The sequence below is a fragment of the Pelobates fuscus genome, chromosome 8, assembly GCF_036172605.1.
Source record: "Pelobates fuscus isolate aPelFus1 chromosome 8, aPelFus1.pri, whole genome shotgun sequence".
In the NCBI taxonomy this organism is placed as follows: Eukaryota; Metazoa; Chordata; class Amphibia; order Anura; family Pelobatidae; genus Pelobates; species Pelobates fuscus.
In genome coordinates, this window is record NC_086324.1 from 168816879 (window position 1) to 168838800 (window position 21922).

General features: G+C 45.0%; 1 protein-coding gene across 1 annotated transcript in view; it reads left to right on the plus strand.

Moving 5' to 3' along the window:
• The first annotated feature begins 1701 nt into the window (after nucleotides 1-1701).
• ROGDI (rogdi atypical leucine zipper) overlaps nucleotides 1702-21922 on the plus strand; it is a 29295-nt gene continuing 9074 nt past the window's right edge. Inside the window, exons 1-6 of the mRNA XM_063430759.1 lie at nucleotides 1702-1760; nucleotides 12963-13034; nucleotides 13752-13834; nucleotides 14450-14504; nucleotides 16123-16203; nucleotides 17464-17559. Coding sequence (XP_063286829.1) covers nucleotides 1716-1760; nucleotides 12963-13034; nucleotides 13752-13834; nucleotides 14450-14504; nucleotides 16123-16203; nucleotides 17464-17559 — 432 coding nt within the window. The 5' untranslated portion in view covers nucleotides 1702-1715. The remainder of the gene's footprint in view (nucleotides 1761-12962; nucleotides 13035-13751; nucleotides 13835-14449; nucleotides 14505-16122; nucleotides 16204-17463; nucleotides 17560-21922) is intronic.

The window sequence follows — 21922 nt, forward strand, 5'->3', positions numbered from 1 at the left end:
TAAAGGGTGTATCTGTGTATTGTGTGTGTTTGTGTATAGGGTGTATCTGTGTGTGTTGGGTATCTTTGTATTGTATCTGGGTATAGATTGAATCTGTGTGTGTTTGGTATCTGTGTATTGGGTGTATCTGGGTATAGATTGTATCTGTGTGTGTTGGGTATCTTTGTATTGTGTGTGTTTGTGTATAGATTGTATCTGTGTGTGTTGGGTATCTTTGTATTGTATCTGGGTATAGATTGAATCTGTGTGTGTTGGGTATCTGTATTATGTGTTTTTGTGTATAGGGTGTATCTGTGTGTGTTGGGTATCTTTGTATTGTTTCTGGGTATAGATTGTATCTGTGTGTGTTGGGTATCTTTGTATTGTGTGTGTTTGTGTATAGATTGTATCTGTGTGTGTTGGGTATCTTTGTATTGTATCTGGGTATAGATTGAATCTGTGTGTGTTGGGTATCTGTGTATTATGTGTTTTTGTGTATAGGGTGTATCTGTGTGTGTTGGGTATCTTTGTATTGTTTCTGGGTATAGATTGTATCTGTGTGTGTTGGGTATCTGTGTATTAGGTGTATCTGGGTATAGATTGTATCTGTGTGTGTTGGGTATCTTTGTATTGTATCTGGGTATAGATTGAATCTGTGTGTGTTGGGTATCTTTGTATTATATCTGGGTATAGATTGTATCTGTGTGTGTTGGGTATCTGTGTATTAGGTGTATCTGGGTATAGATTGTATCTGTGTGTGTTGGGTATCTTTGTATTGTATCTGGGTATAGATTGTATCTGTGTGTGTTGGGTATCTTTGTATTGTTTCTGGGTATAGATTGTATCTGTGTGTGTTGGGTATCTTTGTATTGTTTCTGGGTATAGATTGTATCTGTGTGTGTTGGGTATCTTTGTATTGTTTCTGGGTATAGATTGTATCTGTGTGTTGGGTATCTTTTGTATTGTTTCTGGGTATAGATTGTATCTGTGTGTGTTGGGTATCTTTGTATTGTTTCTGGGTATAGATTGTATCTGTGTGTGTTGGGTATCTTTGTATTGTATCTGGGTATAGATTGTATCTGTGTGTGTTGGGTATCTTTGTATTGTTTCTGGGTATAGATTGTATCTGTGTGTGTTGGGTATCTTTGTATTGTTTCTGGGTATAGATTGTATCTGTGTGTGTTGGGTATCTTTGTATTGTTTCTGGGTATAGATTGATTCTGTGTGTGTTGGGTATCTTTGTATTGTTTCTGGGTATAGATTGATTCTGTGTGTGTTGGGTATCTGTGTGTTGGGTATCTTTGTATTGTTTCTGGGTATAGATTGTATCTGTGTGTGTTGGGTATCTTTGTATTGTTTCTGGGTATAGATTGAATCTGTGTGTGTTTGGTATCTTTGTATTGTTTCTGGGTATAGATTGAATCTGTGTGTGTTTGGTATCTTTGTATTGTTTCTGGGTATAGATTGATTCTGTGTGTGTTGGGTATCTTTGTATTGTGTGTTTTTGTGTATAGGGTGTATCTGTGTGTGTTGGGTATCTGTGTCTCTGCTATGGTTGTGGGTGGAACTTATGATTGTCAGCCAATCAGCACGCTGAGTGTCCGTTGCTAGGCAGTGAGTCTGGACATGCTTTAGAGTGACAGGCTGAGGAGCGAATGAGCGGTGTCGGTGTTGTGGGCGGGGAGCCAATAAGCTGTGCCGGTGAGGCGGGCGGGGCTTACTGTCCGGTTCTCAGGATGGCGACAGCAGCGGCTGCGAGCAGTGCGGAGCGCGGAGTGCTGGTAACATACCGGGGGGGGGGGAGTGCTGGTAACATACCGGGGGGGATACCGGGGGGAGTGCTGGTAACATACCGGGGGGGGGGATACCGGGCGGAGTGCCGGTAACCCACCCGGGGGGGGGGAATACCGGGGGGAGTGCTGGTAACATACCGGGGGGGGGGAGTGCTGGTAACATACCGGGGGGGATACCGGGGGGAGTGCTGGTAACATACCGGGGGGGAGTGCTGGTAACATACCGGGGGGGATACCGGGGGGAGTGCTGGTAACATACCGGGGGGGGAGTGCTGGTAACATACCGGGGGGAGTGCTGGTAACATACCGGGGGGAGTGCTGGTAACATACCGGGGGGGGAGTGCTGGTAACATACCGGGGGGGGAGTGCTGGTAACATACCGGGGGGAGTGCTGGTAACATACCGGGGGGGGATACCGGGGGGAGTGCTGGTAACATACCGGGGGGGGAGTGCTGGTAACATACCGGGGGGGGAGTGCTGGTAACATACCGGGGGGAGTGCTGGTAACATACCGGGGGGGGATACCGGGGGGAGTGCTGGTAACATACGGGGGGGGAGTGCTGGTAACATACGGGGGGGGATACCGGGGGGGGAGTGCTGGTAACATACGGGGGGGGATACCGGGGGGGGAGTGCTGGTAACATACCGGGGGGAGTGCTGGTAACATACCGGGGGGAGTGCTGGTAACATACCGGGGGGGGGGGATACCGGGGGGAGTGCTGGTAACATACCGGGGGGAGTGCTGGTAACATACCGGGGGGGATACCGGGGGGAGTGCTGGTAACATACCCGGGGGGAGTGCTGGTAACATACGGGGGGGGGATACCGGGGGGAGTGCTGGTAACATACCCGGGGGGAGTGCTGGTAACATACCGGGGGGGGGGGATACCGGGGGGAGTGCTGGTAACATACCGGGGGGGATACCGGGGGGAGTGCTGGTAACATACCCGGGGGGAGTGCTGGTAACATACGGGGGGGGATACCGGGGGGAGTGCTGGTAACATACCCGGGGGGAGTGCTGGTAACATACCGGGGGGGGGGGATACCGGGGGGAGTGCTGGTAACATACCCGGGGGGAGTGCTGGTAACATACCGGGGGGGGGGGATACCGGGGGGAGTGCTGGTAACATACCCGGGGGGAGTGCTGGTAACATACCGGGGGGGGGGATACCGGGGGGAGTGCTGGTAACATACCGGGGGGATACCGGGGGGAGTGCTGGTAACATACCCGGGGGGAGTGCTGGTAACATACCGGGGGGGGGGGATACCGGGGGGAGTGCTGGTAACATACCGGGGGGGGGATACCGGGGGGGGGGATACCGGGGGGAGTGCTGGTAACATACCGGGGGGGAGTGCTGGTAACATACCGGGGGGAGTGCCGGTAACATAATAGCATAATATAATATACCGGGGGGAGTGCCGGTAACATAATAACATAATATAATATACCGGGGGGAATGCCGGTAACATACAGGGGGGGATACCGGGGGAAGGGGGGGAGTCCTGGTAACATAATAATATACCGGGAGTGGGGGGGGGGGAGTGCTGGTAACATACCGGGGGGAGTGCCGGTAACATAATAATATAATATACCGGGGGGAGTGCCGGTAACATACAGGGGGGGATACCGGGGGAAGGGGGGGGGAGTCCTGGTAACATAATAATATACCGGGAGTGGGGGGGGGGAGTGCTGGTAACATACCGGGGGGGGGGGGGGGGATACCGGGGAGTGCTGGTAACATACCGGGGGGAGTGCCGGTAACATAATATAACATACCGGGGGGAGTGCCGGTAACATAATAACATAATATAATATACCGGGGGGAGTGCCGGTAACATACAGGGGGGGATACCGGGGAAGGGGGGGGAGTCCTGGTAACATAATATACCGGGAGTGGGGGGGGGGGGGGGAGTGCTGGTAACATACCGGGGGGGGGATACCGGGGAGTGCTGGTAACATAATATAACATACCGGGGGGAGTGCCGGTAACATAATAACATAATATAATATACCGGGGGGAGTGACGGTAACATACAGGGGGGATACCGGGGGAGGGGGGGGGAGTCCTGGTAACATAATAATATACCGGGGGTGGGGGGGGGGGAGTGCTGGTAACATACCGGGGGGGGATACCGGGGAGTGCTGGTAACATACCGGGGGGAGTGCCGGTAACATAATAACATAATATAATATACCGGGGGGAGTGCTGGTAACATACAGGGGGGGGTACCGGGGGAAGGGGGGGGAGTCCTGGTAACATAACATAATAATATAATATACCGGGGGGGGGGGGGAGGTCCTGGTAACATAATAATATAATATACCGGGGGGGGGGGAGAGTCCTGTAACATAATAATATAATATACCGGGGGAGGGGGGGAGGTCCTGGTAACATAATAATATACCGGGGAGTGCTGGTAACATACAGGGAGGGGAGGGGGGGAGTCCTGGTAACATAACATAATAATATAATATACCGGGGAGGGGGGGGGGAGGTCCTGGTAACATAATATAATATACCGGGGGAGGGGGGGGGAGGTCCTGGTAACATAATAATATAATATACCGGGGGAGGGGGGGGGAGGTCCTGGTAACATAATATAATATACCGGGGGAGGGGGGGGGGGAGAGTCCTGTAACATAATAATATAATATACCGGGGGGGGGGGTCCTGGTAACATAATAATATAATATACCGGGGGAGGGGGGGGGGAGAGTCCTGTAACATAATAATATAATATACCGGGGGAGGGGGGGGGGAGGTCCTGGTAACATAATAATATACCGGGGAGTGCTGGTAACATACAGGGAGGGGAGGGGGGGAGTCCTGGTAACATAACATAATAATATAATATACCGGGGGAGGGGGGGGAGGTCCTGGTAACATAATAATATAATATACCGGGGGGGGGGGAGAGAGTCCTGTAACATAATAATATAATATACCGGGGGAGGGGGGGGAGGTCCTGGTAACATAATAATATAATATACCGGGGGGGGGGGGGAGGGGAGTGCTGGTAACATAATAACATAATATACTGGGGGGGGGGAGTCCTGGTAACATATTAATCTAATATAGCGGGGGGGAGTGCTGGTAATATAATATAATATACCGGGGGGGGAGTGCTGGTAACATAATATAATATACTGGGGGGGAGTGCTGGTAACATAACATAATAATATAATATACCGGGGGGGGGGGAGTGCTGGTAACATAATATATCGGGGGGGGGGGGGGGTCCTGGTAACATAATAATATAATATACCCGGAGAGGGGGGAATTCCTGGTAACATAATAATATAATATACCCGGGGGGGGGGGGAGTCCTGGTAACATAATATAATATACCCGGGGGGGGGGGGAGTCCTGGTAACATACCGGGGGGAACCGGGGATACCTGGGGGAGTCCTGGTAATAATATAATATACCGGGGGGAGTGCTGGTAATAATAATACAATATACAGGGGGGAGTGCTGGTAATAATATACCGGGGGAGGGGAGTGCTGGTAACATACCGGGGGGACCGGGGAGTGCTGGTAACATACCGGGGGGAGGGGAGTGCTGGTAATAATACTAATATAATATACCGGGGGAAGTGCTGGTAATAATCCTAATATAATGTACCGGAGGGGGGACCGGGGTTACCAGGGGGAGAGCTGGTAATAATAATAATAATTATATAATATACCGGGGGGAGTGCTGGTAATAATATATGAGGGGGATACCGGGGAGTGCTGGTAATAATATAGGATTGGGGGGGGGGGGGGGGGGAGTGCTGGTAATAATATACTGGGGAGGGGGGAGTGCTGGTAATAATAATAATATCATATACCGGGGGGGGGAGTGCTGTAATAATAATAATATAATATACCGGGGGGAGTGCTGGTAATAATAATAATAATAATATAATATACCGGGGGGGGGGGGGGTTACCAGGGGGAGAGCTGGTAATAATAATAATATAATATACCGGGGGGAGTGCTAGTAATAATAATAATAATAATAATAATAATATAATATACCGGGGGCGGGACCGGGGTACCGCGGGGAGTGCTGGTAATAATAATATAATATACCGGGGGGAGGTCTGGTAATAATAATAATTAAATATACCGGGGGGGACCGGGGTTACCAGGGGGAGTGCTGGTTATAATATAGTATACAGGGGAGTGCTGGTAATAATAAACGGTTGGGGGTGCTGGTAATAATATACTGGGGGGAGGGGGAGAAGTGTGCTGGTAATAATATACCGATGAGGGGGGAGTGCTGGTAATAATATATGGGGGGGGGATGGGAGTGCTGGTAATAATATACCGGGGGGGGTGTGTGGGAGTGTGCTGGTAGTAATATACCGGGGGGGGGAGGGGGGGAATGCTCGTAATAATATACCAGGGGGAGGGGGAGTGCTCGTAACAATATACCGTGTGGTGGGGGGAGTACTGGTAATAATATACTGGGGGGGAGGGGTGAGTGTTGTTAATAATATACAGGGGAGACTGGTAATAATTGATATACCGGGTTATTTACTATCGGAGAGGACAGACCGGGGGGAGTGCTAGTAATAATGAAAGGAACACTATAGTCACTAGAACTGCAGCTTATTGTATTTGTTCTGATGAGTAGTATCACTTCCTTCAGGCTTTTTGCAGTAAACCTTCGTTTTTTTTCAGAGAAAATGCAGTGTTTACATTACAGCCTAGGGATAACTCCACTGGCCACTCCTCAGATGGCTGCTAGATATGCTTCCTGGGGCAGTGCTGCACAGTGTGACTGACATTCAGTGTCTCCACCCTGTGCGTGGAGACACTAAACTTTCCTCATAGAAATGCATTAATTCATTGAACTCATTCTGATTGCTTCAGATCACTACTTCTGATGATGTCAGCCTATCAGGCAGGTCAGGGACAGAGCCAGCAGCAGCAGGCTGATTTAAATGTAAGATTTTACTATATTTACAGGGCCATGGGAGGGGGTCAGGAATACATGTTTGTGTTCATGACCCGATAGTGTTCCTTTAATATTCCGATAAGATCAGGGAGAGTATTGGTAATAAATAATATACCGGGAAGACTGGGATTAAGTGCTGCTGATAAAAAAGACCGGGGAGAGTGCCAGGGGGCTTGCCATTTATGTGGCAATAGATGTCCTATACACAGCACACAATGACAGCTTGTTATAGGCATTGGTACATTAAAAAAAATCTCCAATATGTGACCTATTAATACATCACAATGCAAATGAATGAAATTTTAGACTTCTACCTTTGGTGAAGAATTTTTCAAATTCCCCTAATTTTGCTGAAATGTAACAACACTTATCTAAAGGTGGAGGCAATCGTATTGCAGCCACAATTCCTTGCAAAACATTTTCCCATTTGATGGTGAGTGAAGAAAAGTAGAAATAATCTGGAGGTGAGGGGAATGACCGGGACGAGGTTCTGATGTCAAGCTCTAGAAAGAGATAAAACTGAAGCAAGTGCCTTTGAAACTGCCAACGCATTTCGCTGCCTAGGTACTCTCAGACCACTTATGGGTATGATTTGGGACTCTGAGCCACTGAGCATCATGTGATTCATGTAAATTATTCACTAGACCAGATTTTGTGCACAAGTAACGTATTTCAAAATTTTTCCAAGTTGAACATTTTTACCTAAAAATTGAATTCTTGACACCTCACCCTTTAGTGGATAACCCTACTGTGGCCCTGGCACAGCCATCTGCACAGTGCTGATAGAAATGTGTCAGATTATTACTTTGTAAATCCCATGCCCTGCTCCAGCAGTGTCTGTATTTTACCTGTTAATTTGCCCTGCAGCCATCATCCTGCCCAGAACTATCCTACATTTTTGGATGACTCATGCTTCCAACGTTGATTCCTTGCAGAACCATGTTCTGTGTTACTCTGACAGAGGCGGACATACCTAGCTGCTTGTAGTTTGTGGAGCCGCAAAATGCTATTCATCAAACCAAGCAATGTGCCTAACTTATAAGATAATTGTATGTGTATATACATAAAGTTTATTTTGCCCCCTAGACAATTCTTGGTTCAGTCACTGCACCCGTAGTGTAGGTTGGCAGATTATGATGAAGTTATTGTCATTTTGTGTGCACATTGTTTGTGTAGTTGCTTTGTGTTTATGTATTTATGAATTCTTTTTGAATCGTGACATGACGGTGTTAACATAGCTGTCAGCACATCTGTTCACAGATCCGTGCTCAGCGAGATGTGTACTGTGAACGCTTCCATATGGTTTCATTTTTTTTGTGTTGCAGTTCCAGGTCATCTCATGTACTTTACTGAGATCTGTTCAACTGTCTCACGGTGTGTACTGCAGATACCTTAAACGGGACATGTCATCCCCAAATAGGCACCTGAAAAGTTAAATGAAATATATGCAGTGATAGTCCATACACTTTTAAATGTATAAATCAGGCAAGGCATCATGGGATTTGTAGTTTAACAGCTGTGGATCTATGTTTTGTCCTTCCGTGACGCATGGATCACACAATCTTGTGGAAATTGGAGCACATGCAGATTAAACCGGCTGTAATCAACAGCAAAAGCATATGCGAGGAAGGCTCAACTTGATGGACGCAAGTCTCTTTTCAGCTATGTAACTATGTAACTATGTAATTCTTTTACACATTAAACATGCATCTTAAATGGTGTTGATAAAAAGAAAAAAAGCAGGGGTTCCGTTTTATATATATTTAAAGGACCACACTAACCACTACGTATTGGTGTAGTGGTTATGGTGCAGATTGTATCTGAGATAGAATAGGACTCTGCTGGGTCCCAGAGCCTCTCAGCAAGTACTAGGCTTACCCTCCCACAGCACCCGAGGTTTGATGGACTAATACCAGGGTTAATAATTAAAAATCAATGATTAGAAAAGAAAACAGGTTTTAGGTGCCAGGAGACATTTTTTTTTTTTTTTTGTCAAACCTTTCAGACACTTTGCACTATAAACTCTACAATAAGCTGTGGTGGTTATGGTGCAGAGGGCCCTTTAACGGGCTGTATTTCTTTTGGTAGAGGGAGCTTAGTCTATATACGGTAAGCTTGCACAAAGCTTCAATTATACTATAATATTGGAAGGAGAAGTGCTGTCTTGAACATGTAACGATCTATCATCAGATAATCTAGTAGAATCAAAATATAACCTGCGTATAAACCCCATGCAGGAACTTATGCGGCCCAATCCCTCGTTATTGTTACGGACCTGATGTGCTGTTAATTCTGAAAGAACCTCTCTGTTTTAGATTCTCTTATTCTCCTTAACACGCAAACTGTCTGTCAATGGCAGGAAAATTGGATCTGCAGTCCCTGATAAAACTGATAAACGTTTCCTTTGTAGTGTCATGTCTTTGTCGCTGAATTTCTAATGGTTTGGTCTTTTATGTGAATTTGAAATCCTGACAATTCTCACTTTTGGAACAGCCCAATTAAGCTAGTTTTAGAAGACACAGCATATTTGTATTTTTTTATATTCATTTATAGTTCATAGTACCTTGCTATTTAATCATATACTCCACGTTTGCTCTAATTTAACGTAGTGGCGGCACGAGATGCCACCCAGCAGAGCCCACGTAAAAAGTCAAACTGCAGTGCACTCCTGGCACCATAACCACTACAGAAGACAGTCACAATGGAAACAATTTTCTGAGCATTTACAACTAAAATATCCCCTTCCCTGCTTTCATAAATCTCCTACATTGACATTTCTTGTGTAATTAGTGCAAAATAGTTTGTAAATAATGTTATTTCAACATGTTACAATGTTATGAAATCTGCCATCTGTATGTGAAAACCATTGGTTGCAATCTAAATGTAAAGGGGGTGCAATACAATTATCGTATACTCGTTATTTTTTTTTTATTATTTTTTCATATAATAAAGTGTGGCTGGTAATTTACAATAGTTCATCAGATCTTACCCCGATGGACTTTTTCTTTTGGGAAGTTATCAAAGATAAAACTATTATTTAAACTGTATACTTCGGCCCACCTCTGGATATTTTGTTTTGTATAAGTTGATATATATCTATGAAGTTAGTGCGTCCCTGGTCCCCCCCTAAAAAGTTTAACTCTCGGTATTGCCGCGACCACTGTCCTCATTCTTGTAAGATCATACAGACAGATGATCTCGGCCAATCAAATATTTTTCTGTAGAGAAACATTGATGGTCCTATGGCACATATCAGAAACAGGAATGCTTACAATTGTCAGCCTTTAGGGAGAGCATCTAGACAGCAGGACTGCTTCAGTAAAGCGGTACTGCCTCTCCTCTCCCCCCTGCCCCCTCCTTCCTGTAATATCTTTATGAAATACTTATAGAGACTGTGTTGGAGTTTCAGTGAAATTCCGACTCTGTCATAAGATATACTGAGACAAAGTGATGGGTCTGTTTATAGAATATTCCGTAGTCCTGTGGGTTCCTCCATAGACCTCTGTGCTGTAATCTCGTTTATTCGCTGTAGCGCCAGGAGCAGTATAGGACCGGCTGAAATAGGATGGGGACATCAGTGAGGAACGGGTTCTTTGCCTGCCCTCTCCCCCGGACTCCCAGCGGTGATGTCACTGTTGGGGTTCTTTGTAAATTATGCAAAGTCCTCCCCAGACAATGACAGTGCAGCTGTAATCGATATCGGTTTCAGTGCGTAGCGTGTCCCTGTAATCTGACCGTGTTGTCACTGGTATTTTAACATGTTAAATGTTTTTTTGACCAGATTCTTTACCGTGTCCGTTAAATAGTGACAGATTTTTTCCGGTCTCCTGTACTTCCTTGTCTGTAGGCAGTCTACATATAGCACTCCTTTAAATGTCAGGTTCAGAAATGGTTTTTGGGTTGTGAAATACTCTTCTCTTCTCACTGTCCCTCATTAGTGTCTGTGGCAGCGATGGCAGTCTTTGCAGGTGTCTATGAACTACATTTCCCATGATGCCAAGCGCAACGTGAAAAAAGTATATTTACTTTACTTTTTTTTTTTTTTTTTTTAAATGCATTGTGTATTTGAGCCATAACTGGTTTCCGGGTTATTTACTTAAGTGTATTTTGTCAGGAATTGAACATGGATTTATAAAATTAGGCCAATTAGTCCATGTTATGAGTTCGCATAATTTTGCCTAACATTTTCAATACACTTTAAATTTCCGATAGCTCATACTTTAATTAATAACCATGACAGTTTGCTGAATTCTTCACCTTCTCTTCCAATAATGGGAAAATGGCCAACCTACAAGTGTACGAGCTTTAGAGGGCAGTGACCCCCACTATGGTCAGTGGGAAGATTTGCTAAGCAAGACACGGATCACTCTGGTTATGTCTGGTGCTTTATTGATTTCCAAAGATTTCATTTAAAAGTACCGGTATTTTTAGTGAAATTCTACTGTACTTATATTCTGGTTAATCCATATCCTCAAATATCCATGTTATTTGGGAGAACCATAGCGTTAGGAATACAAACCTGTTTTCCTAACACTACAGGACCTCTATCTCTAGTTATATATACAGCCCCCACCCAAGAAATGTAATAATAAAACCTTTTCCTCCCTCGGTGCTGTTCACCCCTCTGTCTCAATGTCATGGGCAGTGGATACCGTGCTCCCACAATGGCTTAATACATCCAATCCAGTGCTTGTGAGCTTTTGCGTCACGTGACCAAAAGAAGCACGTTTGGTGGAGGTCGGGAAGACTAGAGGTGAATTTAACCCTGTAAGCAATGCAGTTTCTGAAAAAAATACCAGATGTTGTAGATTGCAGGGTAAAATGACAGGGGTCACGTCATTGAGATGAAGTATTCTGGGTGGCTATAGTGGTCCATTAAGACAGATTATATTGCCCAGTTAAGCTTAATTAACCCCCAAAGTGCAGGGACCGGCTCATTGCCAACGTTTTTTGCGTGATTTGTTGGTAGTTGTGTAAGTTTGCAGTCTAAAAAAAATAAAATAAATTCACCAGCAGACAGTGAGGATTATTGTTCTTGCTTGGCCACTTTTTAGATAAATTCAGAAATCCATTGTTTTGTGTTGAGCCTGTTTTATTTGAGAATACAGGTGACCTTTAAATATCTCTGCTTTTACTGACAACAAATAGGTGGTGAAAGATCTGTGTACAAAGCACGGATTTAGCCGTATCTGATCTGCAGGAACCGTCCCAAGCAAGCGGGTTCTTAATCCAAACATTATTTTCTTGCACTCACCCATGAGGTTGCCAGACCCAACGTGCTTTCTTGGTCACACACCCCATTTCTTCATATTGATGGTCAGCACATGAAAAGTGCTGTCATGCAGTAATTGACTTTATATGCCTCAGGATTCATTACTGCAGCATTTCAATTCTGCATGTAACCTCTCTGCCACCTCCTTACCTGGGTTCTCCCTACCTGTCTGTGTCCAGCGTCTGCTCCAGTAAATTTCACGATGTGCCCTGATGTCACCTGGCAAGTTGCCTGTTAATGTCATAGCTCATCATGCTACATGTTTATTTAATTCTTTAGGTTTTATTGGTAAACTATGAGCAGGAATTCTTTATCTAGTTATTTTTCAGATATATAGGTTCACCGTGAATAAAATAACAATGGTAATGGCTTTCATTATCGGATTTTGATTAGTGCAAAGCTATCGTAAGACGCTGATAAGTAATATAATTATTCACCATACAGTCAGTGTCCATGAAGATACTAATCAAAACTGGAAAACAACAAATAGAAATTAATGAACCAATGATGTGACATAGTAAAGTGGTTCGTTTGAGATTTTACTTAATTCAGTGGGGAGAGAGATCTGTTATTAAAAGGACAGAACTGTTCAATCTTTATTTTCTTGCAGACATGGTTGAGAGAATGTGGGTGAGGATAGAACTGGCTGAATCAGACTCCCAGTAATTTATGTCCCATGATGGTGATGTAATAATTTTATCACAAGTATATGCCTAAAACCAATCATGGCGTGACGTTCAAATTACTTGGGTTCTGATGATGATGATGATGTGAGATTATCATTTGCAAAATTTAAAATCTCTGGAAGAAACCAAAGTCTTTAAGTCTCGCAATCAGATGTCATATAATACCACTTCCAGATTCTCCTTGGTTTTTCAATAGCAAACTGCACTCCAAGTAATACTTTTATAGATCCTTCTCTGAAAAATGTACCCTAAATATTCTCCTCCTTCATTGTCTTTTCTGCAGGAGGAAGAGTTTAAATGGCTTTTAAAAGAAGAGGTTCACTCTGTGCTGAAACAGCTGCAGGACATCTTGAAGGTCAGTTATGCCTAATTTTGCAAACTTCCACTCCAACCTCTCCAGTGAAGGGACACTCCAGGCGCCCACACACCTTGGGTTACAGTTAGTTATACTGGGTTGGTTTATATTATTAAAGGGACACTCCAGGCTCCCACACACGTTAGGTGCACTGTGTAGGTTAGGGTACAGTTAGTTATACTGGGTGGGTTTATATTATTAAAGGGACACTCCAGGCTCCCACACATGTTAGGTGCACTGTGTAGGTTAGGTTACAGTTAGTTATACTGGGTGGGTTTATATTATTAAAGGGACACTCCAGGCTCTCACACACGTTAGATGCACTGTGTAGGTTAGGTTACAGTTGGTTATACTGGGTGGGTTTATATTATTAAAGGACACTCCAGGCTCCCACACACGTTAGATGCACTGTGTAGGTTAGGTTACAGTTAGTTATACTGGGTGGGTTTATATTAATAAAGGGACAATCCAGGCGCCCACACGTTAGATGCACTGTGAAGGATAGGTCATCGAACATGAAATATTAGCTCTGTATTTCTAGTTTGCCAAAAATCTCCTTCTGCTCTGTTTCATTGGCTGAATTTGAACCCTTTAGCTGCTGATGCATTGTTGAAGCAGTTAGAACAAAGTGCTGCAATTACCTCATTAACTCATTAATAAATGAATCCTGCTGTGTCTGGCTCTGATAGATGTCTTACACCTTCTTGTCCCACACAGGAAGCATCCCGCAGATTCACACTGCCCAGTGGATCCATGGAAGGACCTAACCGGCAGGAGAACTTTGTATTGGGAAGCTCCAGGTAGGTGATTTCATTTCTTTCTTTATTAACCCTGGCCTTCAGGATATTAATGCGATTTCCCAGTTATAGACATACACGGAATGTATACAACACATTGGGTGGAAAAAAAAAAACAAGCATGCAGAGTTTAGACTATAGATTTGTTGTTTTTGTTTTTTTCACAACTTCCACCCTGCACATTAATAAACGTAAGTTGTAACTGATCCTTGCTTGTTAAAGACCTCTTGGCAGGTTGAAACGTTGCCGCTTCTTTTTTTGTTCCAATAAATCTTCCTGCGGCTTGAACACCTAGAGTTCCTGGAGATTTTCTTTTTGTTTGACTTAACATATTTGTAAGTTGGACGCACAGGATTCGAGGGCCCTGCTCAATGAGCTTACATGCTAGGGGGATAGTGCATAGCTGTACAGCCGTGGGGTTTGGGGATGACTATGTTTTGCAGTATTTTGACTCACTTTGATTAAGGAAGTTTGGTGAGGCTGGTTATATGAGAGGGGTGGCGTGCTATCTTGGCATTTTCTTTACATGGGCTCATTTATCCTCTTCCAAACATTTGGCAGCAGTTGAGAACCCTACCTTGACTTACCTTCCCCCCACTCCCCCATAATCTCTTTCAGTTCGGACCAAGTAAAGGGAGTGCTGACTCTACAAGGAGACACCCTCTGTCAAGCTGTGAGTACTTCATACACTATGGACTGTCCTATCACCTGAAATGTTCTTTACGTAAATCAGTTTAGAAAAATATTTTCATCTACCCAAGTGGCAGTCTTTACCACTGAAAATCCACACACGCTCACTGAGTGGCTGAGGCCTCATACTGTCAGTGTCCAATAAGAGCCTCTGTTGGGCCAATTCTTTTCCTGCGTTTGACTGTGCGTGGATGAAAAAAAAGTAGGTTCAGCTTGGTTGGGGTCTCGCTGTCCTCCACCCACCCTGGATCCAAGACCAGGATCCAGCTTCCGGTGGGTAGACCTCTCCTAGTCCAGAGAGTGAAGCAGGCTGCTTTTACAAGAGCAGTCATTGAGATCCAAGGGAGTATAGTGATTCTAGCAATCCCCAGAGTGAATATAGCTCTCCAATCCCCCAAACATGAGCTTAGACTTCATGAAGGTTAAAACAAATCTGTTTAATGGCAGCCACAACTGGCCTTATATGCATGTCCCATGCAAGGGGCACTCCCCCCTGGACCTGAGAGTAGACTACAGTAAAAACATATACACAATTACATTGGCTCTCAGGTCCAGGACACTCCCATACAAAATAGATCAATCCCTCCCCTATGCCTGGGAGATAATTGAGTCAGCCACTGTATTAAACTCAATTATCTCCAGGCACAGAAAACATAAATTTTTACAAAACTCCCAAAATACCTTAAAACGCACAAAATCCCCACAAGTTACATCCCCTGATAGCCCCGATCTGGGTGACCAACATATTCAAAAATCACCCAGATCGGTTGAGGGATTCAAGAATTTCCTGGAAGTCATATCTTGACCAACCGCACGCATGGTCCCATGCCCAAAACAGTTCCAGAGAATCAGGACTTGCGGTCGGTCTAGTTCGGTAGTTTAAAAACCGAACAAACTACCGAACAGACTTAATGTTATTACCCTGGAGCTTGTTCCGCCTGTTCGTGGGAATGTTTCCACCGAACAGCACGTTTCTAAGTGTTGTAGAACCGCAGGTGTTGTAAGTCCAGCGGTGTTTGGGAGTTTCAGTGTCTGAAAATAGTTCCACGAACTTGACGGCCAAACACCACTGCCTGGTTTCATGCGAACAAGATGACCGCCTTGTGGTCGTCCATAGGAATTGCGGCCACCCAGACGAACATTTTAATACTTTGTAGCACTTTTCACAGCTGTGTTCTAATAGGCTTAACAAGCTCTAGGGTGGCCTCCGGTTCGTGCGGCTGTTCAGTTCCCGAACCAAATATAAAATCCCATGAACCAAGTCTGTTCTCACAGTTTTTTTTAAAGGGCCCATAGTTTTTGGTAAGAGGCTGGCCAGCAGGCCTCTGCAACAAGTTATTTGAAGAATTTGAAGTGCTATTTACAGAAAAAGGCAAAAAAAAAAAAACAGTATTATTATGCAGAGGATGTCTGATTCTATATTACCTTCACGTTTCCTTTCTGCTTTTATTGTCCTTGCCCTTAGGTGGGGCTGTTTTTTTTTTTTTCTTGTGTTGCCCTGGGGCTATTTGTTGATTCCTGATCAAGACCTTAGCTTCAAATTGAATCAGGTTTCATGAAAATGCTCAATAAAGACTTCATGAAATCTTCTATTGTTCTAGGAAGTGAATTTGAAAATGCTGAGAACCAACCAGACCCTGCATTTTGCCTTCCGGGAGGACAAGCAGTGGAAGATGCAGCAGGTAAGATATGGCAGGTGTTCATGTGACTGCTATTGCACTCTTAACCATAAGAGGTTAGTAGGTAAGGTTTTGACTCTTTGAAGAATTAAAACACAAAGCGTGGATGGCTAACCCCAATGCTGCAAATGTATATAGCTGATCATCTCCGGAAATGTAGGGGGCAAATAACTGCTGTGCCAGTGTTGGCTATAGCTCTTATAAGGTCCTTTTGGGCTTTCGGATTAGATTTACCGTATTTTTCAGTGAATAAGACACCCCTATTGTTTTTAACCCAAAATAAAGAAATACATATTTTAAACATCTAAAGCACTGAAGTCCAGTTTGGCTGATAAGGATTCCCCACCGGTCCCGGGCTCCCTCACACTCCAGTAGGCTGCTCCCCAAGGTCTGGCCACATCCGGACACTGGTTCCCAGGACCACCGATGCCCTCTGCCCTTGGTAGCCTATGTGGGATGTCCGGGCAAGGCCTCATTCTGCGGCATCTATCTGTAGCCAAATTCACGGAGACGCGCCTTCTCTGCCCCAAGTATGTCATCAGGTCACAGAGGTGTACAACACAGCTGAGTGTTCTGTCAGTCAAGTTTTGTGCCCAAAGTAAGTCCCATAAGTATTTGGCTTAATAATTAGATTTTTGGAGATGCTCCAGCCACATGCGACTAGCATGGTTGGCTGTCAGGCCCAGCCTACAAATTAAAAAAATAAAAATACATTTTTAACCCCTGCAGGACATTCAGTGTATTAGACGACCCCCAATTTTAGACACAATGTAGAAAAAAAAAGTCTTATACATGGGAAAAATATGGTGTGTGTGTGTGTGTGTGTGTGTGTGTGTGTGTGTACATATATATATATATATATATTTTTATTTGTGTAGTTTTAGTGAATTAAGGTCTTTTCAGCAGCCTCTGTTAATAAAAATTCATGTTCTGTGGCTGCTCAATGAATCCTTATGTTTCTCCCAGGATCTATAAACCGTATTTTTCCTTATTAGCCAACGTTTATTCCTACCATTTCCTGTAACTGTTCCTGTAATCCTCAGCTTGACGTAGGATTGGTTCAGTTATGCATGGAAAGACCAAGCCTAAGCCAATCAGCATTCAGTATTTGTCAAGGAGTGTGATTATGTGGAGATATGGGAGTCTATTTTATACCTGCAAACCCGGGCTGGTCTAGAGGTAAAACCGTAATGACGTGCCATGAATTTGGTGTATTTATCCCTTTAAGAGATCATTAGCAATAAATATTTTCTATATTTCAAGATTCAAGATGCCAGGAATCATGTTAACCAGGCCATCTACCTCCTGACAAACCGTGGTGAAAACTACAGGTTTCAGACTGGGGCTGAGGTGCTAAAGGTGAGTCAACCGGTGGTGAGAACATCATTTTATTTTATGCTAAAAATGTCCAAGAATGTTATCCACTGGTTCACCATTGTATGTGACCAGAGGATCTATGGGATCTGTCACAGTGGCTGATCCAGCACTGTATGGATCCTGTTGCGGTTGCTCATCTAGTGATCTGTGGATCCGATTGTGGTTGGCAATCTGGTGATGTGTGGCATCCAGGGAGCTGATCGGCTAATAGGAGTGCCATTCCTGGTGACAGATCAGACAATATGGGTGCTGTACCGGTGTTTTGGTACCAGTCTGAATTTATTTTTATTTACTTAATTTGCTTTTTTTCATAACACCCTATTTTTTTTTTTTTTTTTTTATTTCTTTATTTTTGGAGTACTTAAACCGGTAACACGTGCATATGAGGTACCCCAAAGGCAATCCTCTTGCAATACAATAACATTTTATACAATAGGGTATATAACAAGACATACACAGTACATTTTTTGTTTTTTGTTTAAATAGAGTACGTGGAGGTGCTATGTTTTCGACAAGTTCATTCAGGCTCCTTATCACATAAGGTCATGGGAGGTTGATTACCTCCGTTGATTCTAGCTTACATCTATCTTGATGCATAAGTCTACCTAATGGTCTCTCTTGTCTATGTTTTATTGTACGGATTCTAGGTAGGGCGAGAGCAGGATGAGTCAACATGTGCTGTATGCATATCTGATACGTTAAAGGTGGTCACGGGGGTTGTTTTGGTGTGTTGATATGCACAGGTATACACATACATCCGCACTTAAATTTAAACGGAATAGGGTAATTATCTCCGTAGCTTCGTACATTTTGTTTGACAGAGGGTATGCAGATCATTTAAAGCACTCATCACACATGCTCTATTAGCATAGGCAATTCTAAAGAGTGGCCTGTGAGAAGGCCAGTGTAGTGGGGGGGAGGAAGAGGGGGAGGAGTGGGATAGGGGGTGGGTATAGGGTGGGTATAGGGTACATCCGGCTCAGGGCGAGCCGCCCGGGCGGGCCTCGTCTGTCGAGTCGTCGAGTATATAGGTCTGGTCAGTCAGCTGTAGTGTCAACGGTTGGTGTAATCGTCCCATGGTTCCCAGATTTTGATGAAAAGTGGGTAGGTATCCCTAACTTGGGCAGTCAGTCTATCCATGAGGTGGGCCTCCTTGACATTTCGGATAACATCAGTCATTTGAGGCAAGTCCATTTGTAGCCAGTGTTGAGCCATGGCTCTTCTGGCGGCCAGCGTAATTTTATTGAGCAGTTTCTGTTCTTTACTGGGTAAATTGTCAATGGGTCGGGCTATTAAGAAAGCCCAAGGATCTGGTCTGATTGGTTTGTTTATTACCGTCGTCAGCAGTTGGGCTATGTCTTCCCAGTAGGTCGTTACTTTGGGGCAGGTCCACCACATGTGTATGTATGTTCCTTTCTCCCCGCAGCCCCTCCAGCATGTGTCAGTGGTTGTTTTACCCATGCGGAATAGTTTAACTGGTGTGGTATACCACCTCATGAGTGTCTTGTAGCACTGTTCTTGGTGAATTACACAGATGGATGTTTTTGTCGATGCCTCCCATATATCCTGCCATTCGCCACCCTCCAGTGTTTGCTGTAGATCGTTTTCCCATTGCGTGACATATGTGGGAGTGTATGTTTTGTCTGATGGGGCGCTAAGCTGGGTGTAGAGGCGGGTGATGAGGCCGGTACGTGGTCCTTCTGCTGCGCAAAGGGCTTCATAAAAGGTGGGTTTAGTGTGTGCTGCTGCCCTAACTTGCGCGCTTCCTGCAAAGTCCCGAAGCTGCATGTAGCGAAAATAATCTTTGGTAGTCAGCGGGGCCAGTGTCTTGAGGTCCTCAAATGATCTGATTGAGCCATTTTGATACAATTGGTGGTATCTCTGGATGCCCGTGTTTTCTATGTTTTTGAAATCTCTGGCTGTTAAGCCCGGTGGGAACGCTTTGTTGCGTAGGTACGGTGTGAGCGGCGAGGTGGGGTGAGTGAGGGCATATTTGTGGGCAGCATAATCCCAGATCCTGATGGAGTTCAGGATTGCTGGGCATGTTGTGGATATTGGCGGTCTATCATGTCTTGGAACCCATATCCAGTACTGAGGTAGGTCCGAACCCATGATTAGTGTTTCTAAGTCAACCCATCTGTGAATGTCGGGTGGTGAGTGCCATTCTATTATTTGCGCCAGTTGTGCTGACAGGTAGTAGGCATGAAGGTTGGGGAGGCCCAGGCCCCCTCTGCTTTTGGGTGTGTACAGTGTTTGTCTCGCTATCCTGTGCCTCTTCCCGGCCCAGACGAAGTCGTCTATTGCCGTTTGTAGTGGCTTGAGATCGCTTTTAGTGACCTTCGTCGGAAGTGCCTGGAAGAGGAACAGGAGGCGGGGTAGTAAGTTAATTTTTACGCTGTGTAGCCTTCCTATCCACGAGATGGGTTTGTTGTTCCACTGGGCTAGGTCTTTGATTAGCGTGGCCATTAGGCGTTGGTGATTGGTTGCGTATATGTCGTCGGTGTTGGGCGGGAGTGCGACCCCTAGGTATTTGATAGGTCGTTGTGTGATATTCAGTCCATGGGTTTGGGCCAGCTCCGTGGCGTCCGAATCGGGGATTCCAATGGGCATGCCTACTGACTTATCTACATTTATTTTGTATCCCGAGACGCGTTTGTATTCATCTAGCAGCGTTAGTAGGTGTGGTACAGATTCTTTGGGTTCAGTAAGGGTCAGTAATATGTCGTCGGCATACGCTGACACTTTAAACTCTTCCGTCGCCACTCGGATGCCTTGTATTCGTGGGTGTTCCCTGATAAGTGTCAATAAGGGCTCTAAGGCCAGGATAAATAGCAGGGGGGATAATGGGCATCCCTGACGTGTGCCGTTTTTAAGTGTAAAGGGGCGTGGTGCCGTTCCCTGCACTAGTGTCTGTGCTCTGGGGTTTACATATAAGGCGTGCACTGCTGTAAGGAATGTGTCAGGTAATTGCATGTGTCGGAGTAGCGTGAATAGATACGGCCATAGGATCCTGTCAAACGCCTTCTCTGCATCCAGAGAGAGGAGCAGAGAAGGCGTTTGCTTACTTCTTGCCCTCCATATGAGGTCCACTGCCCTTCGTGTATTTTCATACAGCTGCCTAGTGGGTACGAAGCCCACTTGGTCCGCATGTATGTACCTGGTGAGCAGTGGGTTAAGTCGATTGGCCAGCAGTTTAGCGTAGGTTTTGACGTCGAAGTTGATAAGTGATATGGGCCGATAGTTGGAGATGTAGGTGTGGTCTCTATCTGGTTTAGGGATAAGGGTAATGTCTGCTGTCATGAGGTCCTGGTGTGGTGTTTCTCCTTCTGTCCATTTTTTGTACATTTTGGTTAGGTATGGGGTGAGTTGTTCTTTAAAGGTTTTGTAATATGTGCCGTCAAAGCCGTCCGGCCCCGGGGCCTTAGCGCCCTTAAGGTCAGTGACGGCCATGACGACTTCCTCCATTTCTATGGGGGCTCCCAGCGGTCCCGTTAGGTTGGCGGGGAGCCTCTTGAGTTGGGCTTTAGTTAGAAACGTCCTAACCTCCCCCATGTAGTCTTCATTGGTCTCGGTTAGTGTAGGTGCATGGTTGTATAGATCAGTGTAGAAGTGTGTGAATTCTATGTTGATGTCCTCCGGGTTGGTGAGAATTGTTCCCTGCTTGTTTCTGACTGCCATAGTTGTAGTCTTGAGAGTTTTAGGTCTTAAGGCTCTTGCTAAGAGGGTGTCCATTTTATTGGACTTCTCATAGAAGAGCCTTTTTGTGTGGCGTATGTCATTGCTGACTTCGTCCACCATTCGCTCCCTAATCATGCGTCTTATGTCTTGTAAGTCTTTCGTCGTGGATGGAGTGGCCGTCTGTTTGTTTCGCATTTCGGCTTTTCGAAGTTGTTTTAGGAGGTCTGTTAGTCTCTCATATTTTTTCCTTTTATAGTGTGTGGCTAGCTTTATGAGGTGGCCCCTGATTACCGGCTTGTGGGCCGCCCACAGTGTCGTAGGTGATATGTCTGGGGTATCATTAGTGAGGAAGTAGTTTATCTCCTGTCTAGTGCTTTCCAGAATTTGTGGGTTTTTAAGGAGAGAGGCGTTCATACGCCATTTCCAGGGTGCATGTGTTCCCTGCGTTCTTAAGGTTATTTCTATGTCGGCGTGATCCGACCAGGAGATTAGGTTTATTGCAGAAGTTTTAATCCACTGCATACCTAGGCAGTTCGTAAGGAAAAGATCTATGCGGGAGTAGGTGGCGTGTGGGGCGGAGTAGAAGGTATAATCATGCTCCCCTGGGTGTTGGATGCGCCATGGGTCCAGTAGCCCTGTATTAAGGATGAATTTATTTAGGAGCTTG